Consider the following 23,400-nt stretch of genomic DNA (forward strand, 5'->3'; position numbering starts at 1 on the left):
TTAGAAGTGAGGTATTGGTATGGGCTTTCTGTTTGTGGAAGGAGCTATTTATGTTGCAAATTAATATGATGGATTGTTTTCCATAGCTGCTGGAGAAGATGTATAATTTAATCTGCAGCAAAAGTTTAAGCTGGATAGTAGGAATTACATCTTTTTAACTGTTATGCAGATGGACTGTTATTTCAGAGGGTTTCTGAGGATCAGATTGAGTGAATATCCCTGATACTGATATTCACCTGTTCCAGGTGCAATTGATCGTGTACCTATGTTTGGGCAGGATTAGAATAAGTAGCTAAAGTCTGTGTTTTCTTCAGTCACTCTCGGATATTTTTGCATAAGCATGTGAAAGGGTGTATTATGTAGAAAGCTGAGCCTCTTGCCTTGCTACTAATATTCAGCATTCTCTCCTATGCAGAAATCTTTTTATCTGATGATCAATTCTGAGCCACATCCTAAATTAATGTGTCCAAAAGTGCCAGGTTTTAGTACTATGGTCATGGTTCCATTAATACCTATAATTAATGGTGATTTTTTGTTTTTCCTTGCAACTGTTACATCCATATATCCACTAGGAATGAACTTTACTGTCACCTGGAATTTCAGACTTGACATACAACCTTTCAGCTCTCAATGAAGTAAACCTTGCTTTCACCCTGCATCTGATTTTGTTAGTCACACTGTCAGCATGATGACAGTCAGGTCTAGAGAATGAAGGACAGGCAATAATGTACTGAGATACTTTTGTAACCTTTCAACTTCTGTGGAAAGTGATTTTGCAAAATGTCAGTCTTAACAGATTTGTAGGAAAATGGCTCTAAAATCCTGCCTTTCCCATTCATTCTCAGTGGCTTTTGAATCTGTTCAGGAAGGAAGATACAGATGCATTCTATCATTTCTTACTCTTGTTATTCCTCCAGCGATAACTCCTGCCAAGAGGAAATTAATGAAGATATGCCTCTTTGTTTCTGTAATTCTTTCCAGCAAATCCCAATCATGATTTTCTAACCACAAGGCAAAGCTGTTATTTCACCCTCTTATATGACAGTTTGTGCTGGGGCAACATTTTCTACCCAAATCCACAAATAGCTCATCAAGCTCTGGAGCACTTTGTTCAACTTTGCTGCTCTGTGACCTTACTGTGTTTCAGAAAATATTCCTCAAGAGCTTTCCACCACTGCCTGTTACTTTGGTGCAGTAGCATAACTAGAAGTGGAGCTGGCATGACCTGCAGTGTAGGGTAGTGTGAGGCACTGCAGTTGTCAACTGCAGTTTTTTTCCTAGATTCATGGCAATGAGTATGATGTCATTCTTTTAAACCAACCAGATCACAGACATCTAGTTGCCACATATATTTTGCCTTATGTACTCAGTACAATGGTTAAATAGTAAAGTACGTATACCTGGATCTAATAGCAGCAAGGGGGTAGTTAACACTTTTAGCAACCAGATAAGCAAAGTGTAGGTAAGTTTTACATGCTGATGATTCAGAAGAATCTATTCTGGTCCAGACCTAAGCAATTCCTATATCAAATATCTGTAAAAGTACTTATCTGTCCAGTTGGCTACAAAAAGAAGAGCTGATTTCATATCTATCTTAAGTCCAGCAAAACTCAAAAATTGTCAGCAAAAGTCTGATATCTTGCAACAACCATAATGTGTAGTGTCCTCCTTGCACAATAAAACAATATTTTTATTTTCATTTGAAAATAATTAAAGTCACAATGAAATGACTCAGCAACAGAAAACAACTGGGACAAAACAACAACTCATCACAATTAAGTCTAAGATACTAAAAACTAAGATAATTAGTTTTCTCCTCCATGTCTCAGTTTCGCTTTGCATGGGCTTAGCACAAGAATGTGGAACATAACAACTCATTCTCAGCTCTGGTCCTTGCAGAACAAGAACACTGCAGGGTGAGTCATGGTAGCAATGCAGCAGAAGCAGTAACATGAAACTGAATTTTCTCTGCTTTGTATATTTAATTAGCATCTTCCCCTCACCTGTCTTTTTTCCTTCCACCACTTAAATAAGTGTATATTCACTAATGGTTGGAATGCTCTTGCTTGTTCTACTTCATATTTGCAGTTTACAAATTCCAAGTATCTCTATCGATTCATTTCCATTTGCTAGTTATATTTTTGTCATGGTTGTTTTTCTTTGAAAAAGTAGAAACTGAATTATAACAGTAGAAAGAGACAAACTTGAACAGATTGAAGAAAATCACCAGGTCTTACTGCAAGGCTCCCTTAAGTGGGTTGAGCTCTGCCTCCATGCATCACATCTTTCATGACACTATAGTCAATAATAACAATTTTTTAGAGGAACGAATCTGAGTAAATAGGAACAAATACTTGACATCACAAAGTGATAACACCCTTCTCACAGCTGATAGCGGTGAGCCTGGTAGGTATTTGCTGCAGGTTAATCGACTGTGAAATCTGTTAATATGTTTATCAAGGATAAAGTTTCCCTAACCTACCATTAGTTCAATAGTTTTTCTCCCACATTATGCAACTGATCTTGAGGATAATGATGCTTAGTCACATAGCCTAGTGTTATTCAAGATATTCAAAGATTCTTGTAGACAATCTTCAAGAATTTACTCTGCAGCCTTATTCATGTCTTGTAGGAGTCAGAAAATAAGTTCTCATGATCTACTGTGATTCTTTGGACTCTTCTTTCACTTCACTTCTACATCTGCTCTGAGTGTATCACATGATTTCATAATCCATTCACTTCCATTATTTATGTTCTAATGTGTGAAGACATTTGGGACACAGAAGTAAACCTACAAAAGAGATGGAACAAGGAGGAGGGGATACAGTGATTGTAAAAGAGCTCCATTTTGGAACTCTTCATTCAGAACACAGAACTACACTTCTCTTAGTGAAAGGCTTTCTGTTTGCCTCTCAATTCTTCTGGTACTGTGGATATCCTGTTTGACTCTACTTGCCTCTGATCCTATGAAGTGGGACTGGGCTCTCCACAACTCCTTCATTTGAAACAGCACTTCCAAATGCCTGGAAATTGTGAGTACTTTTAACGTGTCTTCTGAGAAACTGCCTATGATCAGTGTTTTTGCCTGAGTTTGGAGTGGCTGCTTTTTGCACCTGAGTGTATTCAGTTCTCCTATGGTCATACTGTTCCTAAGCACAGAATGGTGCATGTGTACAGCAGAGAATTAGATTGATAGTGGTGGGCTATTCTCAGTTTAGGTGGTGTCGAATATTGCATGTAGTGGAAGTGCTCGATCCTCTGATTCACTCTGGCTGCGGAACGTACCTTCTCTTATCCGTGCCATAAAACAATCCAAAAGAACATCCTAAAGCTTTTACAAAAGAAGCTTTGGTGAGAACAGTCCTTGACAAGTTTGGGGTGAAGTAAGAAGATGCTTCTCTTTTGTTGTTTATCTGTGAAAAGTATTTACAGCATGGAAAACTGTCTGGGCCATGCACAGAAATACCTTGCTGGGAAATGTGGGAGTCCATTAATGCTAGGATTAGTGGGAGTTTGTATCCCTGAGGTGCCTACTGTTCAGAAATCATAGAGCATTTTCTTCACTCAATTGTTTTGATTCCAGAGAGAAATCATGCTTAGAAACTGAACTCACTACATACGTAAATCAATGCATGGAACTGAGAGCAGCAGAGGTGGCAGCAGGTTGAAGTTTGACTAATCGAGTCAGTCAGGTTAATCTGTTCTAAAGCAGATTAATAGAAACCAAATTCAGGGGAAAAAAGGTATGTTAGCTAGTGTACTACATGGTGTTTACAGTTTCAACATCTACTACAGCTGTGTTATTCCCACTTCCAGGTTTGAATAATTTTTTTTTCTAAGAGATTTGACGAGTACAGTTGGAAAAGGCATGAGGTATCAGCTTATTATGGTTAATTCCAATTTTTTGAAGTCAGGGAAAATTTGTCTGCTCATGAAAATGGCTCTGCTGCTTCTATATAATATTACTGATTTGACTTGTTTTGATCTTGATATTCCTATCCTGTACTACCTCTATATCTGTAAAAATCAGTAAAGCAAGATGTCATACTAAGACTAATTTTAATATAGATTCAGTTCTAAGAGTAAAGTCTCATAGTGTAGGAATTCTTTAAGATTGTTGTGAATTGTGTGCATCTGCCAAAAACTACCCAAACAGTCTCACACGTGCTAGGAAGACACTCCAGGTTTTCCACAGTACATTGCAAAGACTGTACTTCTGTAAGCAGACAAAATGACTTTTCTCAGCTTAAGATAATGGGCATCAAGAGTACCTATGCAACTTAAGAGGTGTCTGTTTTTAGGAGATTAAGAAAGACATCTTGCCTACAAATAGTTTTGGGTTTGGTTTTGTTTGTTTGTTTGTTTGTTTGTTTGTTTCAAAGAGTGAGATGGTAAAGTTCAGATGTCATTTCAAAAAACGACAACAAAAACAACAACAACAACAAAATCCCCAAAATATATTGAAGTATAAAATTCAAAATAAGACTGAAAAAATGCTGAATGGTTCTGAAGTTTCTGTACTATGGAAAAGTGTTTAATTCCTGAAACACCCTTGGAAAAAGTACCCTATACTTTTAAAGTTAAGTACACTCACTGCAGTGGGAACAGAGAAAGGTTCCTATATGTATTTTTCTTTGAACTATGCCCTCAACTGTACTGAAAGCACAACATATGCTTCTGGTAGGGCAACTATTCCATTTCACATTTCTGGGTAAATCAGTACCCAAGATCAATGGCAAAAGCTAGTGATCTTGTAGATGAAGAAAACGCCCTGTAATTTGCTACTGGCATCACAACTCTTGGGCATTTAATCTTTATTCAAAAAATATATGTATTTAAACACAGGATCTTCATAAAAAATGTTCAGACCACATGTAGACAAACACTGACTAGACAATTTACCACATCCTATGTAATTCACAACTCTAAAAAGAAATTTAGCCTTCTCTTTCTCTCTCTCTCTTTTTTTTTTTATAAATATTTTTCCAAAAATGCTTTGCTTCCTGTTTTGGCAGCAATGAGTTTGTTTGGACATGAGTCTGGACATACTGTGATTTGAAGGGAACAGGTATATTCCACATCTCCAGACAGAAAATCTATTGATTACCTAGTTAGTGTCACTGTTGGAAGGCACAGGCTGAACAACACAACTCAGTAAGTGAATGCGTGGTTGGCTGTGCAGGGGAATCTGACTTTTTGGCTAGGAGTTTGCAATTCAAATTAGATTAAAGAATAGCAAAATCTGCTGAAGAAAGCACTGGGGTGACTTTCTCTGGGGCCGTTGTGCCTGAAGGCTGATGTTTTCAGTTTGAGTGCGGTGCGTTTTCCAGCGGAGACACATACTTTGTGCTTTCCCTTGGAGTCTTCATGAGTTTTATCAAATGACTGCTTAATTTGAAAAAGAAAACCAGCAAAACACAGTCTCTTGGAGCAGGGTTTGGAACCCAGGTTTTCCTATTTCCCAGAGAGTGCCCTTCATGGTTTGGCTGGAAAATAACATTCTTGGCCTACTAAATCTTGAATTCCTTTCTGAAGGTGGAACAGCTCCAGTAGAAAGTACTAAAAGCACCACAATTTCTTCTGCCTCACATAGTCTGTACATCTGCCCGCTAGAGCGTTCTCCCAGACAGTGAGGGAGGAGGGCTGAGCAGACCATAGGACCCAGGGTTCCCAAGTCTTGTGTGAGTGCACTAGTCATGGAGATGTTGGTTAGAAAAAAGCACGGATCTGAGAGTTAAAAAAAAATATAAGCAAAAAAAAAAAATAAATAAATAACCCCCCCAAGGCTGTCCTGTCATGATTTAACAGTAAGGGATAATTGTGCTTCCTCTTTGTAAAAAGGCTCAAACAAAGGCTGCTGAGGGCCTTTTGCATGCACCTGAACATAAGTGCACTCAGCTTGGAAAACAAAGAGGAGGAGGTGGAAGATTGTGCACAGTTGCTGATCAGTGATATTTCTGGTATTACAGAGTTACACTGGGATAGTTTGCAGAGATTGCAGGATGGCAGAGCTGCAGTGGGTGAATGCAGGCTAGCTGGGAGGCATGTGCAGGATGATAAGCGTGAGGATGTACTTTGTGCAAAGGAGCAGCTCAAGCATGTGGAACTGTGTGGTGGAAAAAGGAATGCGCTTGGGCTTGGTAAGATTATGTGAGGCACTGTCCTGAAGAGCAAAATATAACTGTCCAAGCTTATGGCTTGTCTGGGCTGCACTGAGTGAAGATGAATTGAGGGCTGCATCTATGAAGGTTGTCCCAAAAGTAATGCTCCTAATTATTTCCATGGAAAATACAATCAATACAAAGAGCATAAAAACACTATCTAGTAGGACAAATTCTCAGCTACAAAACACTTTTTCAACACAGTCATCATCATTAGCTCTGCATTTTCACCAGTAATGAACTGCATGCTGCACTCACAGCTACTTGCAGTCACCGTCAGCACTGCTGAAATGCATTTTCCTCTACCTCATGTCCTCTGTTTGGTCTCCATAAATGTTCAGCAAGCTTTGATGAATTTCAGTGGGTGTAATTTTTCCTGCGTGGAAGAATTCAACTCCACACCTTTTCTGCATTCACACTTCCACGTCAGATGCCATTTTGTCAGACTGCCCTTCTGCTGCCATCTGTTGCATGGCAACAAAATGTAATGGAATATTGATGGGAAGGATCAACTTCTACTGCCATACCACCAACATCCACCCTAGACTTTGTGGGCCAGCAGTAATAAAATAGGAGGCATTACTTTCAGATCAGCCCTCAGAAAATGTATAATATAGTGAATGTACATAAGTAACAAAACAAATTATTATTTTTAAAATTAAAACATATAAAAAAGAGAGTGACAAAACCATAAAACTAGTGGGATATTTGACCTTGCCTTTGTGAAACTAATGTATCAGGCTCATTTGATGGGAGTAGCTGCAAGTCTAGTGAGCTGTCAAGGAGCTCATCAGAGATTTTTGGTGAAATTTGATGCTTCCTGTGCTTCATACTTGAAAATAGTTGTTCACAAATTTGTGTACTGCCAAAAACAATGACATGAATAAGGCAGATTGTGAAGCGAGAGATATTTCTCTCTGGGAAATATAAAAATCCAGTAAAGAGTCATGATCAAATTTTGCATTGGAACTCTATACATACCCTTTGAAAATTTGCAACTAATGTATTTTGACTGAAAATGGAGTCAAAATAAACCAAAAATATGGAAATATGGACTGTGTGTAGAGTACAAGGTGGGTGAAAACTGGCTTGTTTTTGCTCTTGAATTGTTGTGATTAGTTATTCTAAACCCAGCTGGTTACTGAGTACTAATAACTTTCCTAAGGGTTGTATGTGGGACAGATAATATTTAGAATCCTCATAAATGACTTGGACAATGGCACTTAAAGTTTACAAAGTTTACAGATGGCACTGAACTGAGATTTAAAGGCTGCAAGTCAATGCTAACATGTAGCAGGACCTTTGCAGTCTGGAAGTATGACCAGATAACCTCCAGAGGCCCATGCAATCATGCACTAATCTAGGATTCTCTTCCATTTCAGCAATCAGGCTCCCAGCATAGAGAGGATATGAAATAAGGGCAAGAACCATGTCACATCACTGCGATGTGATTTATTTGCTCTGTGAGGCCTGCATTTGTCCAAATGACAGTCTAATATGATATTGAGGGAGCAGTGAAATTGGTTTACAGAAAAGTGTTACAACAAAAATATTTTTACAACTAATATTTTTGTATATACCGTTAACTTATTTGATACAGAAAAAATATCTCAAAATCTATGTACATATTCAGGATATAAAGAGAGGTAATTCAAGAATGATCTGACCATTTTTGAAATATGTTCTATTTTAAATGCTATGAATAGATCATACTTAGATGCTCAAAAATTATGTTAGTTTCAAAGGGGAACATAAGATAGCAAAAGATGCTTAATAAAAAGATTATGGTGTCTTGCAAATGAATAGCTGGCTATTTAATGACAGGATAGATAGTATTGAATATTCATTGAAATTAATGCTCATGGCCATGTGAGTATTATCAAACTTTAGCAAAATATCTTTATAGCTTCTGAAACAGGCTCATTTTAGACAATCATTATGCCTTAGTAGTTAAATGAAAATGAGATAGTAGATACATAATGGCAAGTACCATTGAATTTACTTTTAAAATAAACTTTCTAGATGCTTAATACTAACACTGGGCTGAGAGACATAGAGCTGTGAAGAATTTCATTAACGTAGCAATGCTCAATATTTCATTTGATTTTAATGAAAAGTTTATGAAAGACTACTATTAAGGCTGGGTAGGGGAGAAGATCACTATTGTTCTTCTACAAGTATAACCAAAGGGCTTAACTTTCATTAGCTCTTGAATTGTTCCTTTATCTTCTCTTACTTCTTAACAGCATGTGTTTGTCAAAAATAATGGATCAAAATTGGAGGGCAGGTGGAGTTTAGATAGCAAAGATTTTGTTTTCAAAAACAAAACTATTCATTTTTATGAAGGGAACAAATTAATTTCTGAGTGGTAATTTTACTACCCCACAAGAAGTATGCATGCCACTCCTACCAAGAGAGTTTAGTGTATCTTGAAGTTTTGTCTGTTGTCTAGGACATGGAGAACGGCCACTGGCAACCATTCAGAACAATTTAAGGGGAAAGATTTGCTCATATGTCTTGAATTTGGATGTGGTGGGTTTTGGACATCTCGTTCATTAATGTTGCAAGTGATGACTCAAGACTCACCAAAACTTGCATTTCCCACATTTACTGAATTGTGCATTGTGTGCTTTTTTAATGACTGTGCCAGATTTCAGGGAGATGTCTGCATGGAGTGTTCTAGACGCAAATTTTTCCATGCTTCAAAAAAAGTAAAAATAAAATTTAAAAGGCATTCTTGTCCACTGATGTAAAAATACCATTACAAAGAAAATCAGTTATTTAGCATGAGCAAACCATAGAAATGCAAAGAAGAAATGAGAGAGGGAGCTGTACTGATTTGAGTTTCACCCGTCCAAAAAGTTGGAAAGTTTATATGCCTGAAAGGTGAACTGTGGTAGCTTAAGTCCTGCCTTGGACTGCAGCATATATGGTGAAGTAAGGGATTGCTGTGGGGCAGATGTGTAAGCTAGAGAATGTGCAAAAGACTTTTTATTAATGTAAATAAGCAGCTGAAATAATTACAGCTATTATATTCGAAGCAAGTAAGTATTTTGAGCAATAGAGTTTTTATGCTCTGTTAATACTGTTTGGCAGTAGGTGCTCCCTATTTCATGTGCTTTAGATGGGGAACTCTTCAGTCTTTATGGGGTTTGAATCCCCTTATCCTCTTCCAGAGCTAGCCTACAGGCCACGTTTCTTTAAAAAAAAAAACAAAAAACAACCAACCCAAATACATACAGTTGCTGTGTGCTTTGTGATTAACATGCAGCCTTATGAGACAAAAAAACCTGTATTCATTTGCAGTAATTTGTATTGTATGACTAAACTGCATAACTTGTTGAGTTTGTAATGCCTTGCCCTTCTTTGTGGGCCTTTGCATTTCTTCTGACATTTCTGCCTTCAATGGCTTTTCTTTTCCATAAGACTTATAACACTGTCATAGAACACTCCTTATTTTAAGACTAAGATAGAGTTCTGCTCAAAGAACAATATTCAAAGAACAAATAAAGCCCAAAATAATTAGAAAACAATTTTTGAGGTGTAGTACCCTGGATATTAAAGAAAAAAAAAGGATCACTTATATCAGCTTAAAAGTCCTCTGAACTCACATTTTGTAGCTGTACACTTAGATATATTTTCTGTAAAGTATCAGGTATAACTATGGGGATGAATAAGGAGAATAATTTCTATACGATGTCTTCTCCTGGAAATCTAAACTGTAAATATTGAATATAAATGTAAATTTATAGATCTTAGATAAACAAAATCAAGACTCTTTTCTACAGTTCCAACATAGCATAAATAAATACATACATGTACATGCAGTAAAACTGGATTTAAGAAGGTGTTTTTCACACTCTTTACAAAAATAGGTGAATTGCATTTATTTGTAAATTTCCTTGTACTGAATGTAGCTGCTAGGAAGCAGTATTGTCACATATCATATGAGAAACCAGGATAATTGAGTGCATGTTGTGTTGCAGACAACTGAACATGTGCTCATGGGAATGACAACTTATAAGAATGGAGGCTCTTACCTACAGTTACAGAAAACATAATTTGAATTTCTGTGTGAAATTCACAGAGTCCAACCATTAATAAATAGTTTGCTTTTCTATTTTCTTCCAAATAACCTTCAATGAAGTCACCCATATGGAGATCAACAACAACTTTTCTTGTAAGTATGTTCCTGCGTTATTGGAATGGGAATTACAAGATGAGTTATCCTTGAAAGACAACTTGAACATAGTATTTTTTCTTTATTTTCCAATGAACTATGTGTTGGAAGAATTATCAGCAAAAGCCAGAATTGAATAGTAAAATTATATTTTTTCCTTTATGAGATGTATATGCTGGTCATGTGCTGGGGAAGGACTTAGGATTTTTAAAAGAACATTTGCAATATTATACTGCAAAGTTTCAGAAGAGTCCATTAAGCAAATTGGGAATTTTATATATGGAAGAAGCATTGTGTTCAAGGCTTCAGAGCTTACTATGATTAGAGTGTTCCTTGTGGGAGATTTGTGAAAATTTCTTTTTCCTGGGCATCTGCCAAACTGTAGGCTTTAATACTCTGAGATTCTGAGTCACAGAAGCAGGCTGACTGCTCACACAGCATGTTGACTTGCCAGGAGATGGGTGAAGGAGGTAGTAGGCAGATTAGAAAGAAGAGGGACATAAACATTAATCTCATCATTCTGTAATAAATTTTGCTCCATGGCTTCCATGGTTTCAGATTTTTGATCTATTTATCAAATTTGCCATGAAAAACAGGATGCTTTAGAGACGTGAGCTCTTTTTTTTGCAGGCTGATGACAAAAGAACATGTAAGTTCTTGGTATAAAAATGCTAGAAAAATAAGGGTAAACCTGGTACTGAATATGGATAGTCATATATAGCATCAGTCCATGATAGCTGTCATTTGAAATGAGTAGGTTGTGGTCAGAAAATAACTTCTTTCAATTCTTTAATTTGCTAGAAATCTCCCCATAGTGGGTCTCTGTATAACTGCTTTAAGGTTGCTGAAGATAGGCTAACTTTTCTGCATCATGTTTTACAGATCCTGACTGTACAAGATTAGTGTTTCCTCCTGAAACTCATTAGATAAGGAGAAACTGTATACATACTAGGAAATGACAGCATATACAAGAGCTAGTTAACCAGATCAGATGGTTGGAAACAAATATTCAAACTTATCAGACACAGTGCATGAGGTGCCTACTACACACACGCTTGAATGTTTTTTGGAGAGCCATGTAAGAACCTAGTGGGTTTTGATAATGTAGACAAAAGCTGCTAAAAATAGGGATATGGCTGCAGGATTATGACAGAACATTGGATCCTGAAGTTATTAAAAAAAAAAGAGAAAGGATTGGAATGTAACCACCTTTGGTATTTTAACATTCACAGGTATTGCTTTTCATTTGGGAGATGAGGACTAAGCCCCTGGAGATATACTTCATCAGACTCCCATCAGCAGTAACTGAAGATGCCTATACTTGGAGTGAGTTAAGAACAAAGATGCACATTAGCCTAAACTGGTTTCAGTGCTGAGCTTACCCTGTCTATGTATATAATTTTATATCACTTTGCTTGATATTTACAATGGAGGGCATGGTCAAGTGATCTCTCAGTGATAACTTTCTGCTTTTTTTTTGTCCCATACACACTTGCCTTCAATGTATAACAACTACATGAAGTTCAGATATAACCTAGCTTTCATTAAGCTTGCAGCTAAATTGTCCTACATGAGATTTTGAGTTGTTTAGTCCCGTGTGAAGATTCAGATGTAGATGTATGCTAGTGTGTAGGATGGCATTGATTTGTGGCTACTGATTCTCCTGTACATAATAAAAAACTGAGAAAGCATTGACATAGGAAAGAGAGCTTATGTCTGTAAATGGGTTTCTATGATGCTCCTTGTGATCTCTCATGGAGAAAGAAATGAGACCATTAACATTATAAATCTTGACCTCATCCAGAATGCAGGCTAGAGATCCAGACTACCTCCATATCTGCTCTGTAAAAAAGTATGTATAGACCTAGAAATAAAACAACATTAAATATAATTGTTCGGGTTTTTTTTGGTTTTGGGTTTGTTTTTTTTTGGGGGGGAAGGGGGAGGAGAGGGGAAGAGAGGGTTAATCTAGGCTAGAGGATGATATCCAGAAAGAGCTAGGGAATGAGCACAAGTACTACATTGGTCTCAGAGCACTAGCTGTTAACTTGCTTTCTGGTTTTCCTCCAGCTACCTCTCCTAGATTGTCTAAACATGGTTGAGGTGACAATATACCAGTAAATATCTTTTCCCATACAGTTCTCCACCTCTATCCTAAAAGCCTGTCACCATCAAACACTCTTGCAGGCCATGCATAATGATAACCATGGCACTTCCATCTCAGATGCTTTGAAAGGAGGCGAGGGAGAACGGTAAATCTCTCTTAAGAAGTCATAGCCATAGACTCTAGCTCTGTACTTCATAGTCCTAGCAGAGCTATGAGTAGTGTGCTGTAGTGCATCATGACTGTTGGGCCTTACTACCAGACTTCATCAGCCACAGATGCCTGCTGGAAGCAGACTTGTGCTTCTTTAGTCCCTGAGGAGAGATTGTACAACACAGAGAAAACACTGAGCTAGCTCTTGGACTACTGTGGGAAGTACCTTTCAGCTGCTAATGGTACAGAAGTAGATTTGTCATTGATGAAACCAATGTCCTTAAACAAGTCACATTTGCTGTTCATGACAGCTGTATTATCCACAGACCTCCTTCCTGGGGAGTAGGACCCTGGGGAGTTTATAGCAGAAGAGCTGCTGGGATGAAATAATGTTCTTCTCTGCTGATTTTAATATTCCAGAACCTGTTTGTGCTGGGTGGATGCCTTCTCATGTTTTGCACTTGAAGTAGGGAGGGACCTCCAAAACACTCTTCAAAGCCCAAGAGTTGTCATAATCATTTAATACTCCTGAACTGTAGTGTTTGCTTCTTTGTCTGCCTTCCTGCCGCTGAAAAAGCAACAGCAACACAACAACAACAATAACAAAAATAGGCATTTGTTATCATGACATTATTTCCTGTTGAGCTAGAAGTTTTAAGATAACCTGACATGAGGCTAAATAGCAATAAATAAGGTTATGGAAGGTTATTTCAGAAGTGAGGAAAGGCAGTGATATTCACAGATGTTATTTGTTTTATAGCATTTTATTTATATATTGTGGAGAATCAAATAAAAGTAGAGCAAAAAGAACTTGCTAGTTAAACAGAAAATTATATCTACTAAACCATCTGTTTCTGTACTGCTATAAATGAGTTGCAGTTGTCTGGAGGAATCTGTTATTTAGTGAGGCAAGGAAGCAATTTAGGCTTTTACTTGAGAAGGTGACGAACTGGGGACATATTGCTTCAGTCCTTCTGAAGGTGCTACCTACTGGCCCTCACCGCAAGGTAAATTTTTGTTATTTTCATTTCATTTTTGGAGCCTGTATGGATGAAATGCTGCCTTGCCTGTTTCTGAATCACACGTAATTGCAGCTGATCAGCATATATATGCATGAATTCATTCTATTTCAATAGGGAATTTTTAGATTGAAGCCTGCACATTGCAGTTTTTGATGGAACAGGAAAAAGAGAGAAAGAATGGAAACAAAATGGAGGGAAAAGGCTTAAAACTTCCCCTAAACACCATTATAGGAAGTAGATTTACTTGAAGGTTCCATAGACAACAAAGAGGACATTTATTTCCATTGTACTTTTTATACTTCAATCTAAGTAAATATTGCCCTAAGGCAGGAAGGAAATTATTTTTCCTTTTGATGGTATTTCAGGTAAATTTTTATATATTTTCTAAGTGTCTTTATTTCTTATTTTACCTTTGTAAGGACAATGTTTCCACGTCTCAGGCTCTTCGGCTTTTTATTCGTCCACTGTGTAAGAATGCCCCAGCTTGGAGAGCATCCATCGACACTGGGACAATGGCATTTGAAAAGAAGTTTTTTTTTTCTAGTGAAAAGTATGTAGACACAAGCAGTGGATTTTGCAGATTATGATATAAACCAGATGAAAGCTTTTCTTCCAGGAACAAGAAAGGAAGAAGAGAGGCTAAAATGTGTATATATGTGTGTGTACTTGTATGTAAACATAAACATTACATATGTACAAATATAAATAAGCATAATACATATATTCAAGCTCTATTCCTCCTTTCATTGAAGCAAGGCAAATTTTCTCATGGATTTTATTTTGTACAACAGAGGCACTGTTACTTAACAGCAACTTAAAAAATACAAAGTCTTGACTGAAGTTCTTAAACATCTGATAAGCCTATTGAATTCATGGGGCTTCTTCACATGCTTAGAGTTTGGCTTGTGTCTAAATATTTTGCCGCAGCAAGGTCACAAGACCTCAACTCAGCTCTTGTTAAACTCAGTGGAAAGATTCCTTTTGATTTTAAGACCAGTTGGCTGGATTTGCAGTCCGTCTTTTCTATGCTAATGCAGAGTGAGCCAGCCTTAATGCAGGAACATGTGGTATATGTTAAAAGTCGTAGAGGTTGTGAGCAGTAGCAACTTTCCACTGACAACATTTATCCAGATTGATTAAAAGATATGACTTAAAATGAGTTCCTCGATGGGTAGTTGCAGACAGTGCAGCATGGATCTGGGCCTGACGAGAGGGTGCCAGGGAGCCTGGGAGGATGGCTGAAGGTCATCATTTGGATTTAATGGGGAGGCAGCTGTGCTGTCACACCCTGTGTACACCTGGGAGCGTGGGGGGAACTCCTGCTGTGTGGAGCTGGAGGCAGCTGGGAAGGAAGAGCAGCATTCATCCATCTTGGAGACTGGGACTTGGCACTCATAGAGGCCAGATTTCTGGGGAAGAAACAACATGCTGAGAGTTGCTGCAACAAATGTAAAACAATCCTGTTTTGACACGTTGACATGAAGCTGGCTGAAAAAGCTTTGTTTACACTTGTCTTAAGTTACCTTGAGCAAATTATTCTGCTCTAAATTTTTACTGTTTCAGAGCTGATGGGCACCAGCAGAGGAAGTGCAATAAAGAGGTGCATCCCTGAGAGATAGGATGCATGCATCTTTCATACTGAAAGAGCTGAGTGGGCTGCAGAGAAGTGAGGCAATACTGTTTCACCTTACAATTCCAGCTCCTGGAATGTTACTTCTGGGCATTTCCTTGGCAAGAAAAACTGGAGGCAACTAAGAGAAGGCAATGCAGTTGTAAAGGGATGGCTCAGTAAAAATGATAAAAAATGAAGGTAAATGATAACTCTGTTAGGAGATATAATTACTTACGGCATTTTCAGGAAATGGATTGCAAGGAGTCTGAGATGAATAATCTAAGGAGATAAAAGGAGATAATCAAGCACTGGAATTGCCTGTACATTTTCATCAATATGGGGGAACAAAGAGAGGAAAAATCATTTTGTTTTGACCCATTCTATTGCAATGATAGAAATAAGAAACATGAATATTTAGTCTGGCTGATGTAGAGAATATCTGTTCCAACTGATTTAATGCCATAAGGTATTAAGTAGGAATGAATAGCAAACCCCTCACTGTATTGCGTTCAAAGTGAGAATTAGAAATATTGAAAAATAGAATATAGAGGTAGACAAAGAACAATAAATGAATCAAAGTAATCTAAAGGTGGTTGATAAACATATTTCATTAAAGAATCACCTAAGTTTCAGTGAGTTCATTGAGGTAAATTTTAAATCTCTCTCCCATTACATAGGTTGAAGTTCAGCCTAAGGTGTTTCTTGACTCTCAGATGTGTATAGCATTCATTCAGGATAGTAATTTCCCTCATCTATCCATACAGGACCTCAGTTCTCTTTAGAAAAACAAAACAAAACAAAAAAATATATATATATTTCTCGATCAATAACTACTATTTTCTACTGTCTTTTCATTTATGACAATGTTCTTGGTCTTTTACCCTACCCTTTCTATAATTTCATGACTCAAGTACTTCAGCTATTTCTCAGTGTTTTGTGACAGCTTAACTCCAGTTGATATAAAAATATAAGTTAGTTTCCTTGACAATCTTCCTAAACATTTTTGTTTCAAAAAATACAATAACATACAATTTTATTCTTTTTTAGTTAAGGCTGAAAATGTTCCCTTCATGAGAGCAGAACATAGGAAGGTCAAAAGACAAATGGATGTTGCTCTCCCTTTCCTCCCAGCAACCTTGTAATACAGAAAACCTAACCCAAAACGAGCCCAAATAAGAATCATGGAAGACCTGGCACCAACGGCATCTACTCCTTGCCTACATGTTCATCCCTACCCAACCTCTTCCATCTATCATGGACCCTCAGTAGCAAGAGCCAGCATCCAAATTTTGTCCCCACTTGGTGCTTCTTTCAGCCTGCTCCTATCTACAGCTCAGGAGACCCTATTGTTCCATTTCCTAATTGTTTCAACTTTCAGTTAGGGTAACTGAAACAATACAAGGTATCTGGTAACTAACAAACTCAGATGGCAATGTTGCACAATGTTTGCTTAATTACTGTGGTAAAAATTATGCTGTTTATTTTGTTACCCAACTAGAAATGATAGGCTGTTTAAATTTTAGAAATTCAGTTGATAAGTGGGAAGATAAAAGTAATAGTATTGCTTGCTAGAGAGGGTAATCTAAAACTGTGTGGACTGAAGAACAGCTATGCTACATAACTGTGCTGGGTTGGAGGAGTTCAGCACTTTTACTATCCAGATGTGATGAGGCAATGAGGTCCTGCTTTACTTTGAGAGAGGAAGACTTTGTTTCTCCCATCCTTTTTCTCCTGGGTGAATGTGTTATATCAGAACTGCTGCAGGTAAGTAAATCTCCTTAAAACACTTTGAAGATGGCAGTAGTGTTTGCCCACTTCATGCAGTGGAAGCAAACAAGGGAACACAGGACTTGTCCAAAATGAGGCATAGAGACCAGTGCAAAGGTGGGGCTGGAAACCTTTAGTCTTTGATCCACACAGCCTGTGCATGTTTGGCAAGGGAAGTTTTCTTGTTGGATGTTGTAGGCATGCTTAACCTTGCCAAGTGCTTGCCATTCCTATCATACTTTTAGTTACTAGTATTTAAATGATTAGAATTTGAGTTTTGTAAACATGTGCTCTTTTGACAATGGCAAAATGACATCTAGCTTCACTGTATATAATTGAGCTTCATTCTTCTAGTTCAAAGTGCTAGTAAACTGGGTGTGGAGTGGTCTAGCTTTTTGATAATGACACCACTGGCAAATCTGACTACTCTGAGAAGAATAACAAGCCCAATCCCAAAGTTTCTCCTGATGCTTCTGAAATCCCCAGGTGGATTTATTTATGTTTGTATTGTCTAGCTCTCTCAAGAGAATGATAAGCGTGCTGCTACTGAGGTAGTGTCAGCAGATTTAGAGCTAGGCTGTGGCTGTTCAGCAAGATTTGAGCTCCTGCAGCATTGTTCTATAAGGCAGATGTAGGCTCAGTGCTGCAAGCAGAGTTATCCCTCACTATCTCCACCTTGATCTGTATCCTCACACTTTGGCAAAATTTCCTGGGGATAAATAAAGACAAGGAAAAAAAAATATTCTGATCAGTGTTACTAGGAGTGACAAAAGTAAGATAAGGAAGGTTTTATGCTGGTTGATGTAGAGCCAGCATACCCTTGGCAAAAATCCTTCATCTGCCCCCAGGACAGCAGGGCAGCTATATGCTGGCTAGTGAACTAGCGAAAGCAATCAAATCCACCCATACTTGGAGCAAAAACGACAGAGAGCCACACTATGATCTGTTAAAGGCACTTCATTATGCATTTGGATTAATGGGGCCTTTTTAATTCTCTGCAGTACAGCTGACTTCTTTGAGGATAGGAGAACAATTATGCTACACAGGCACTGAACAAGAAAGGAGCTCCAGCTCCTGGATTAGGGGAAAGGGCGGGAAGGGGGGTGGGGGGTGGGAGGAGGGGAGGAGAGAAAACAGGGAGGGGAAAAGTCCATTTCCAGATAAGCATGTTGAAAGGTTGAAAACAGGTAGAAGTTTACTTTTCTGCTCAGTTTACTTATTGATAGGGACTCAATTCTTGGCTGGTTCTGCTTCTTGGATGCATCTGTTTAGAATTTGTAGAATCTTTGTGCTCTGCTTTTGCAAATTATAATGTCAAGTGAAGAAAACGGTAAACTATCATGATGCTCACAGGACACAACATTTGTTACTAGTTATATAATCTTTTATTCGATTCTGTCATCAGGAGTCTTCATGATTACTTCAGAGTTGTCAACATGCATGCACACCCATGCACAAAATATGCCTGTCTATCTAGTTATCTATCATTACAGAACAGTTTTTTTCATGTTACTGACACTTGGGAGGAATCGTGACATGATTTCTCATTCTAATAAAAAATCACACTTTACAAGAAGAAGTGCATGTCAAGGACCTTTCTGGTTCTGTGCCATCAAAATTCCTCACCTCATCATCTGTCCAGAACTAAACTTGTTGAGGGATGTGAAAAATAATAGGAAAGGTTTCTAGCGATATGCTGTTCAGGAGAGGCAGGCAAAGAAGAGTGTACACAGAGATGATCAGAGTGCTGGAGCACCTCTGCTATGAGGAAAGATTGAGGAAGCTGGGCTTGTTTAGCTGGGGATACCTCATTGCAGCCTTATGGTACTTGAGTGGAGCTTAAAGCAGGAGGGGGACCAAGTTTTTGCACAGGCACATAGTGATAGGACAATAGGGAATGTATTTGAACTAAAAGAGAAGAAATTTAGATTAGATATTAGGAAGAAACTCTTTACTCAGAGGTGGTGAGGTGCTGGCACAGCTGCCCAGAGAAGCTGTGGATGCCCTATCCCTGGAGGTTCTCAAGGCCAAGTTGGATGGGGCCCTGGGCAGCCTGAGCTGGGGGGTAGGTGGGCTGTCCTGCCCACAGCAGGTTGGATATTTGTGATTTTTAAGTGATTTTATGTGATTTTCTCTTCCAACCCAGTCAATTCTATGATTCTATGATTCCATGATTCTTTGCTGATTTCCTATTCTAAAAATAATTTTAAATTATCAGAAAATTGTGATTACATTTATTAGAATTGCCCATATGCACTTATGAATTTTCACCATTTTTTCTCTTTAGTTTTTACTTCATGACATCAAAAGACTGACCCTGGATAGCCAAATTTTTCTGTGCTGTTTTTTCACATAGCAACAGGAAAGAAATCTTGCATAATGGAGAGATGGAACTGTAACTATAAAAACACTAACACTAGCAAGAACTATTCAGGGAGAAGTATCGTGCATGAATTGTTCAACTCTCATTTAAATTAGAGTTAGGTAAAAATTTGTATTTGTCTGACTTTGACAAAATGTGATTTCAACTCTTGTTATTGGAGAAGAGGATGAAAGATCTTCTCACTGTAAGGTTATGACATTTTTCTAGACTAAATTCAGTGTATTGCAGGATGTATTTTGGTGTAGTTTCAAACTAGTGTACATCTCCAGACAACAGTCATAAATGCAGTGATTATTGGGATGACTACTAAAAACACATAGAAGAAAATAAGCTCTTATGAACATGATAGATTTGGCTGTTACCTTTTATTTTGGCAAATATTGCGACAGTGTCTTTTGGTTTTACTCAGGATTTTCAGAATTATACAATGCTTATAAAATCCACGCAGGTTTCTTTATACAGGTTTCGTGAGAGTAATAACATGATCCTAAATTATTTTCACTCTTTTTTCCTTTCTTCTTTTCCTCTTAAGTATTCAGAGAGCTGAAAGTATCCTAATTGCTGATAAACTGCATATGATATTCATTTAGAGCCAAGACTAAAGTTTTAAAGTCTCATCCCTGAAGACAATCAATAAAACAAGGGACTGCTCTTTGCTCTTCCCACCCTGTTTTTAATTATGAAGTTTGTGTAAAAGGCAAGTTTTAATTATGCTGTGCTATATTTCTGAATAATTGTTTCAGCTACATTCTCAGGCATTGTGAATTAATGTTCTGCTGAAATCAATGATGTTGTATGACCTGGGGGCAAGATTCTGTTTTTAACATATATCTGGTGCCATCTGAGATGTCCTCAAGTAGTCTGATCAGCCTTTGGCTGCCCTTGCAGAAGGGTGTCTACCTTCCATACCATGGGTTCTCTATTATATTTACAGCCCAAAGGGCATTAAACAGCTATGGCCAGTTAGAGTTCCAGCCCTGCCTACTTTATAGCCCTTTGAAACTGGAGAGGAGAAATGAAATGTCTTCTGGACCATTTCTGTGGACAGCTCTTGCACAGATTTTTTAATTAAATCCACTTTTCCCTTCAATTTGTATCCATTTTACCTGACTAACTCTTGTTCTTATTGCACTTTTTAAGAGCACTTGGAGGGTAAGAGATGGCAAAAAGCTTGACCTACAATCATCATGTAATGCCATCAAGGCTGATGTATTAACTGTCTTGGTTAACCTGTAAGGTTAATAGGGCGATGCTCTTAGCTAACTATGTCATATCCTCATTAATCCATAATGCTGTAACATAGCAAAGGCTTGGGAATATTTCTCAGTACAGTGCAGAGCACATAGTAAGGATTTTCTTGCCTTCAGTGGAGCAAGAAGAATTAATAAGCTTTAAAATTGCTATTCATCTTCTCTTATGCTAATATATTTTCCTAAAGCCTCCTCCCACTCCCTGTGTAAGTTTTAATGTTAGAATTACCAATATAAGAGGACAGTTTTTCATGTACTTTCTGAAGATGGCTAGATGGGTAGGACCAGGTGGCTAAACAAAATATGAATAATAAAAAATGCAAGAACCTCATCAAATAGATGGGAGTTTCTCTGTCTCTTGGGAAATGTTGAAGATTGGGATAAACTCTGAGAAATGATTTCACATCCTTTATTTCATATACTTTCCTACACTATTTATTACCTTCATTAAGTGCTGAACTCAGACCTGGGCAATGCCTTAGTTGTTAATGATATGAATAGTTCTATTCAGAGAAAGAGTAGAAGCATACTTAGGAGAAAATGATGAGAAGACTTTTAATTTTAAACACTGTCTACTCTTTCTCCGCAGAAAAAAATTAAATGTATCAAGTTATACACAGAGTTCCAATCAACAAAGATTGGACAATATCTAGTTTCCTTCTCAAATGAAAGAGGAATTAGATTTTTTACCTACTTAACAGGATTGATATATATTTTAATCTATTGATACCATTTGCATGTCTACGTACAGGTCAGGAAAATGATCACATGTATAATCAAACTCATTCTATTTGCTATCTCTTGTATGAGTGGTCCACAGGGCACAGGCTGGTGAGTGTTCAAGGTTGTTCTTTGCTTCTGTAGGCAACAGATTCCTCGCTTCTGCAGTGACCAGCTGAACTGAGTTTTATGTCTGCTGGTGCAGCCACTCCGGGAGCCCAGTGGTGACCAAATGGGCTGAAGGACAAAGACAGACCTGCTTTTGGTTTTGCCATGATCAGTGCTATGGTCACATGCTTCCTGGAAGCTTAACAGTATCTCATTATGAATGGAAAATAGAGTGTTTCTTTTCCATCTCCAGCAGTAATTTTTTATATGTCTTACAGTAAGTTTCTTCCTGGTTACCATCTTATAATGGGTAACTGATACGTCAGTGTACAAGTGAAGTCTATCGCTTATCCAAGCCTAACAGCACATTCCATGTGACATCAGCAGCCCAGTGAGTCATGCACCGAGATACCAACAATGTGTTCTTATATCCTGGAGATCAGAAAAGCCCTACGCAGAAGACTTGGCTTGTTTTTCCTATCTTGTTATGGAAACTACAGGCTCTAATAGCATTAAACAACTATAAATGAAGTCTTTCTGCTTCTTATCAGAAGATAAACTGCCTGTTTAAAAAAGGAGTTGCCAAGCCCGAGAAAGCCTCTTAAAGACCATAGAGTGCTGATAGCAGCTTGCTAGGGAGAGATTTTGTGCATAAAATATTTTAATATTGTCGCAGTGAACACCTGTGCTTCTTTTCTGGGTGAGAGTCCAACCAACGTGAGGCATCTGACACATCTGAATCTTCAGATAAGTAATGCTGCAGATTCTTGCACTTTTGCAAGAACAGAGCTGTAGATAACGAGAAGTATCTATAGCCTGTTTACAACATTAATCCTCGATAAAACACATTAAGTCATTTTACTGAAGGTATTTAACAAAGCACTGCTTTCCTACAATTCTCATTTATTTGCATAACTTCTTACACATCCCCCTCCAGCAAGTATGTAGGATTATGACTTTCTCCTACTTGACTCTTTGATCTCCCTGATAACTTTTCCATCAGAGTGAAACGCAGTGCTTGGTTCAGATGCTCTTCCATAGCACACAGAAATGGAGGAGGCGTTAGGGCGTCTGCTGAGGCAGGCTGGAATAGTTCCACCCCAAAAATATTTCAGAGGGAAAAACAGGGGGAAGAGAACTTGAATGTTAGGTGTTAAGGACAACTGGCTGCCCCTCAAAATACTTGATGGTTTACTTGAGAAAATTATTACTTGCTTCTCCAAAAATGGGCTAAGAATCTTATAAAAACAGGCTCACTCAGGAGATGTCTGGAATTTTCTATTTCACATGAAAAAAGAAAAAAGCCAAGAACTCTTCATATGGCATTTCAGTATTCCTGCTGTTATTCTCAGCTGGAAAGGAGAAGAGCAGGGTCATGCACAAATAAAAATTTACGAGAGCGTTATAACAAGAGCACGCTGGATCACACAGATGTGATTTAAACTTCAGAAGAAGTTTCGGGACAGGGGTAGCGATTGAATTTGGGTATTACCTGAACATCTGGTGTGCTCTGTCTCTCACTGTATGGCCCTGGAGCCGGGAGTGACTGGAGACTGTGGAAGAAGGAGGTGTTCTTCTGTTTGTGTGGGTGTCTCCATGGCAATATGGGTAAGGACTTGTTAGGTCTCCTTTTCTCAAGAGGTCTGCCCTATCACTCCTCTTCATAGAGAGGGTTGGTAGAAAGAATTGGGTTGGCATTCCTGCACAATATTAAGCCTTGCTGCAGCTTCATATACTCCGTAAGCTAGCTGTAGGAGTCATTCAAGTATTTCATCAATATCTCTGACTGGTAAACATCTAGTGAAATTTTCTACTGATGCTTTAAGCTCTCGGTTGTCTCAGTTCACTGAGTTCTTAGGTTGTACTTTCTAGTACTTGTATACATTTGATTATAGCTCTGGTGTTTCATAAATATATATTTATAACACTGGTTTCTGGGT

At 38.0% G+C, this 23,400-nt stretch overlaps 1 protein-coding gene and 1 long non-coding RNA gene across 4 annotated transcripts in view; one reads left to right on the forward strand and one right to left on the reverse strand.

The window, feature by feature from the left end:
* Positions 1 to 12,232, forward strand: part of LOC104909904 (uncharacterized) — a 50,100-nt gene extending 37,868 nt beyond the window's left edge. The window contains exons 3-4 of one of the 3 annotated variants that reach the window (XR_014881503.1): positions 10,148 to 10,341; positions 11,574 to 12,232. Coding sequence is in view for 2 of the 3 variants with exons in the window: in XM_085217733.1 (XP_085073859.1) it covers positions 10,309 to 10,341; positions 11,574 to 11,605 (65 nt within the window). In the remaining variant the exon portion in view is untranslated. The remainder of the gene's footprint in view (positions 1 to 10,147; positions 10,342 to 11,573) is intronic. The other 2 variants (XM_085217733.1, XM_085217735.1) reach the window with 2 other exon arrangements.
* Positions 12,233 to 13,343: 1,111 nt separating this feature from the next.
* LOC104909905 (uncharacterized) lies at positions 13,344 to 23,086 on the reverse strand. Its single transcript, XR_792673.4, has 3 exons — positions 22,953 to 23,086; positions 15,468 to 15,511; positions 13,344 to 15,029 (listed from the first exon to the last, which is right to left on the reverse strand). It is a non-coding gene; the product is annotated as an uncharacterized LOC104909905 (long non-coding RNA).
* Between the last annotated feature and the right edge of the window lie 314 nt (positions 23,087 to 23,400).

Source organism: Meleagris gallopavo, chromosome 2 (assembly GCF_905368555.1).
Source record: "Meleagris gallopavo chromosome 2, MGAL_WU_HG_1.1, whole genome shotgun sequence".
NCBI lineage: Eukaryota > Metazoa > Chordata > Aves > Galliformes > Phasianidae > Meleagris > Meleagris gallopavo.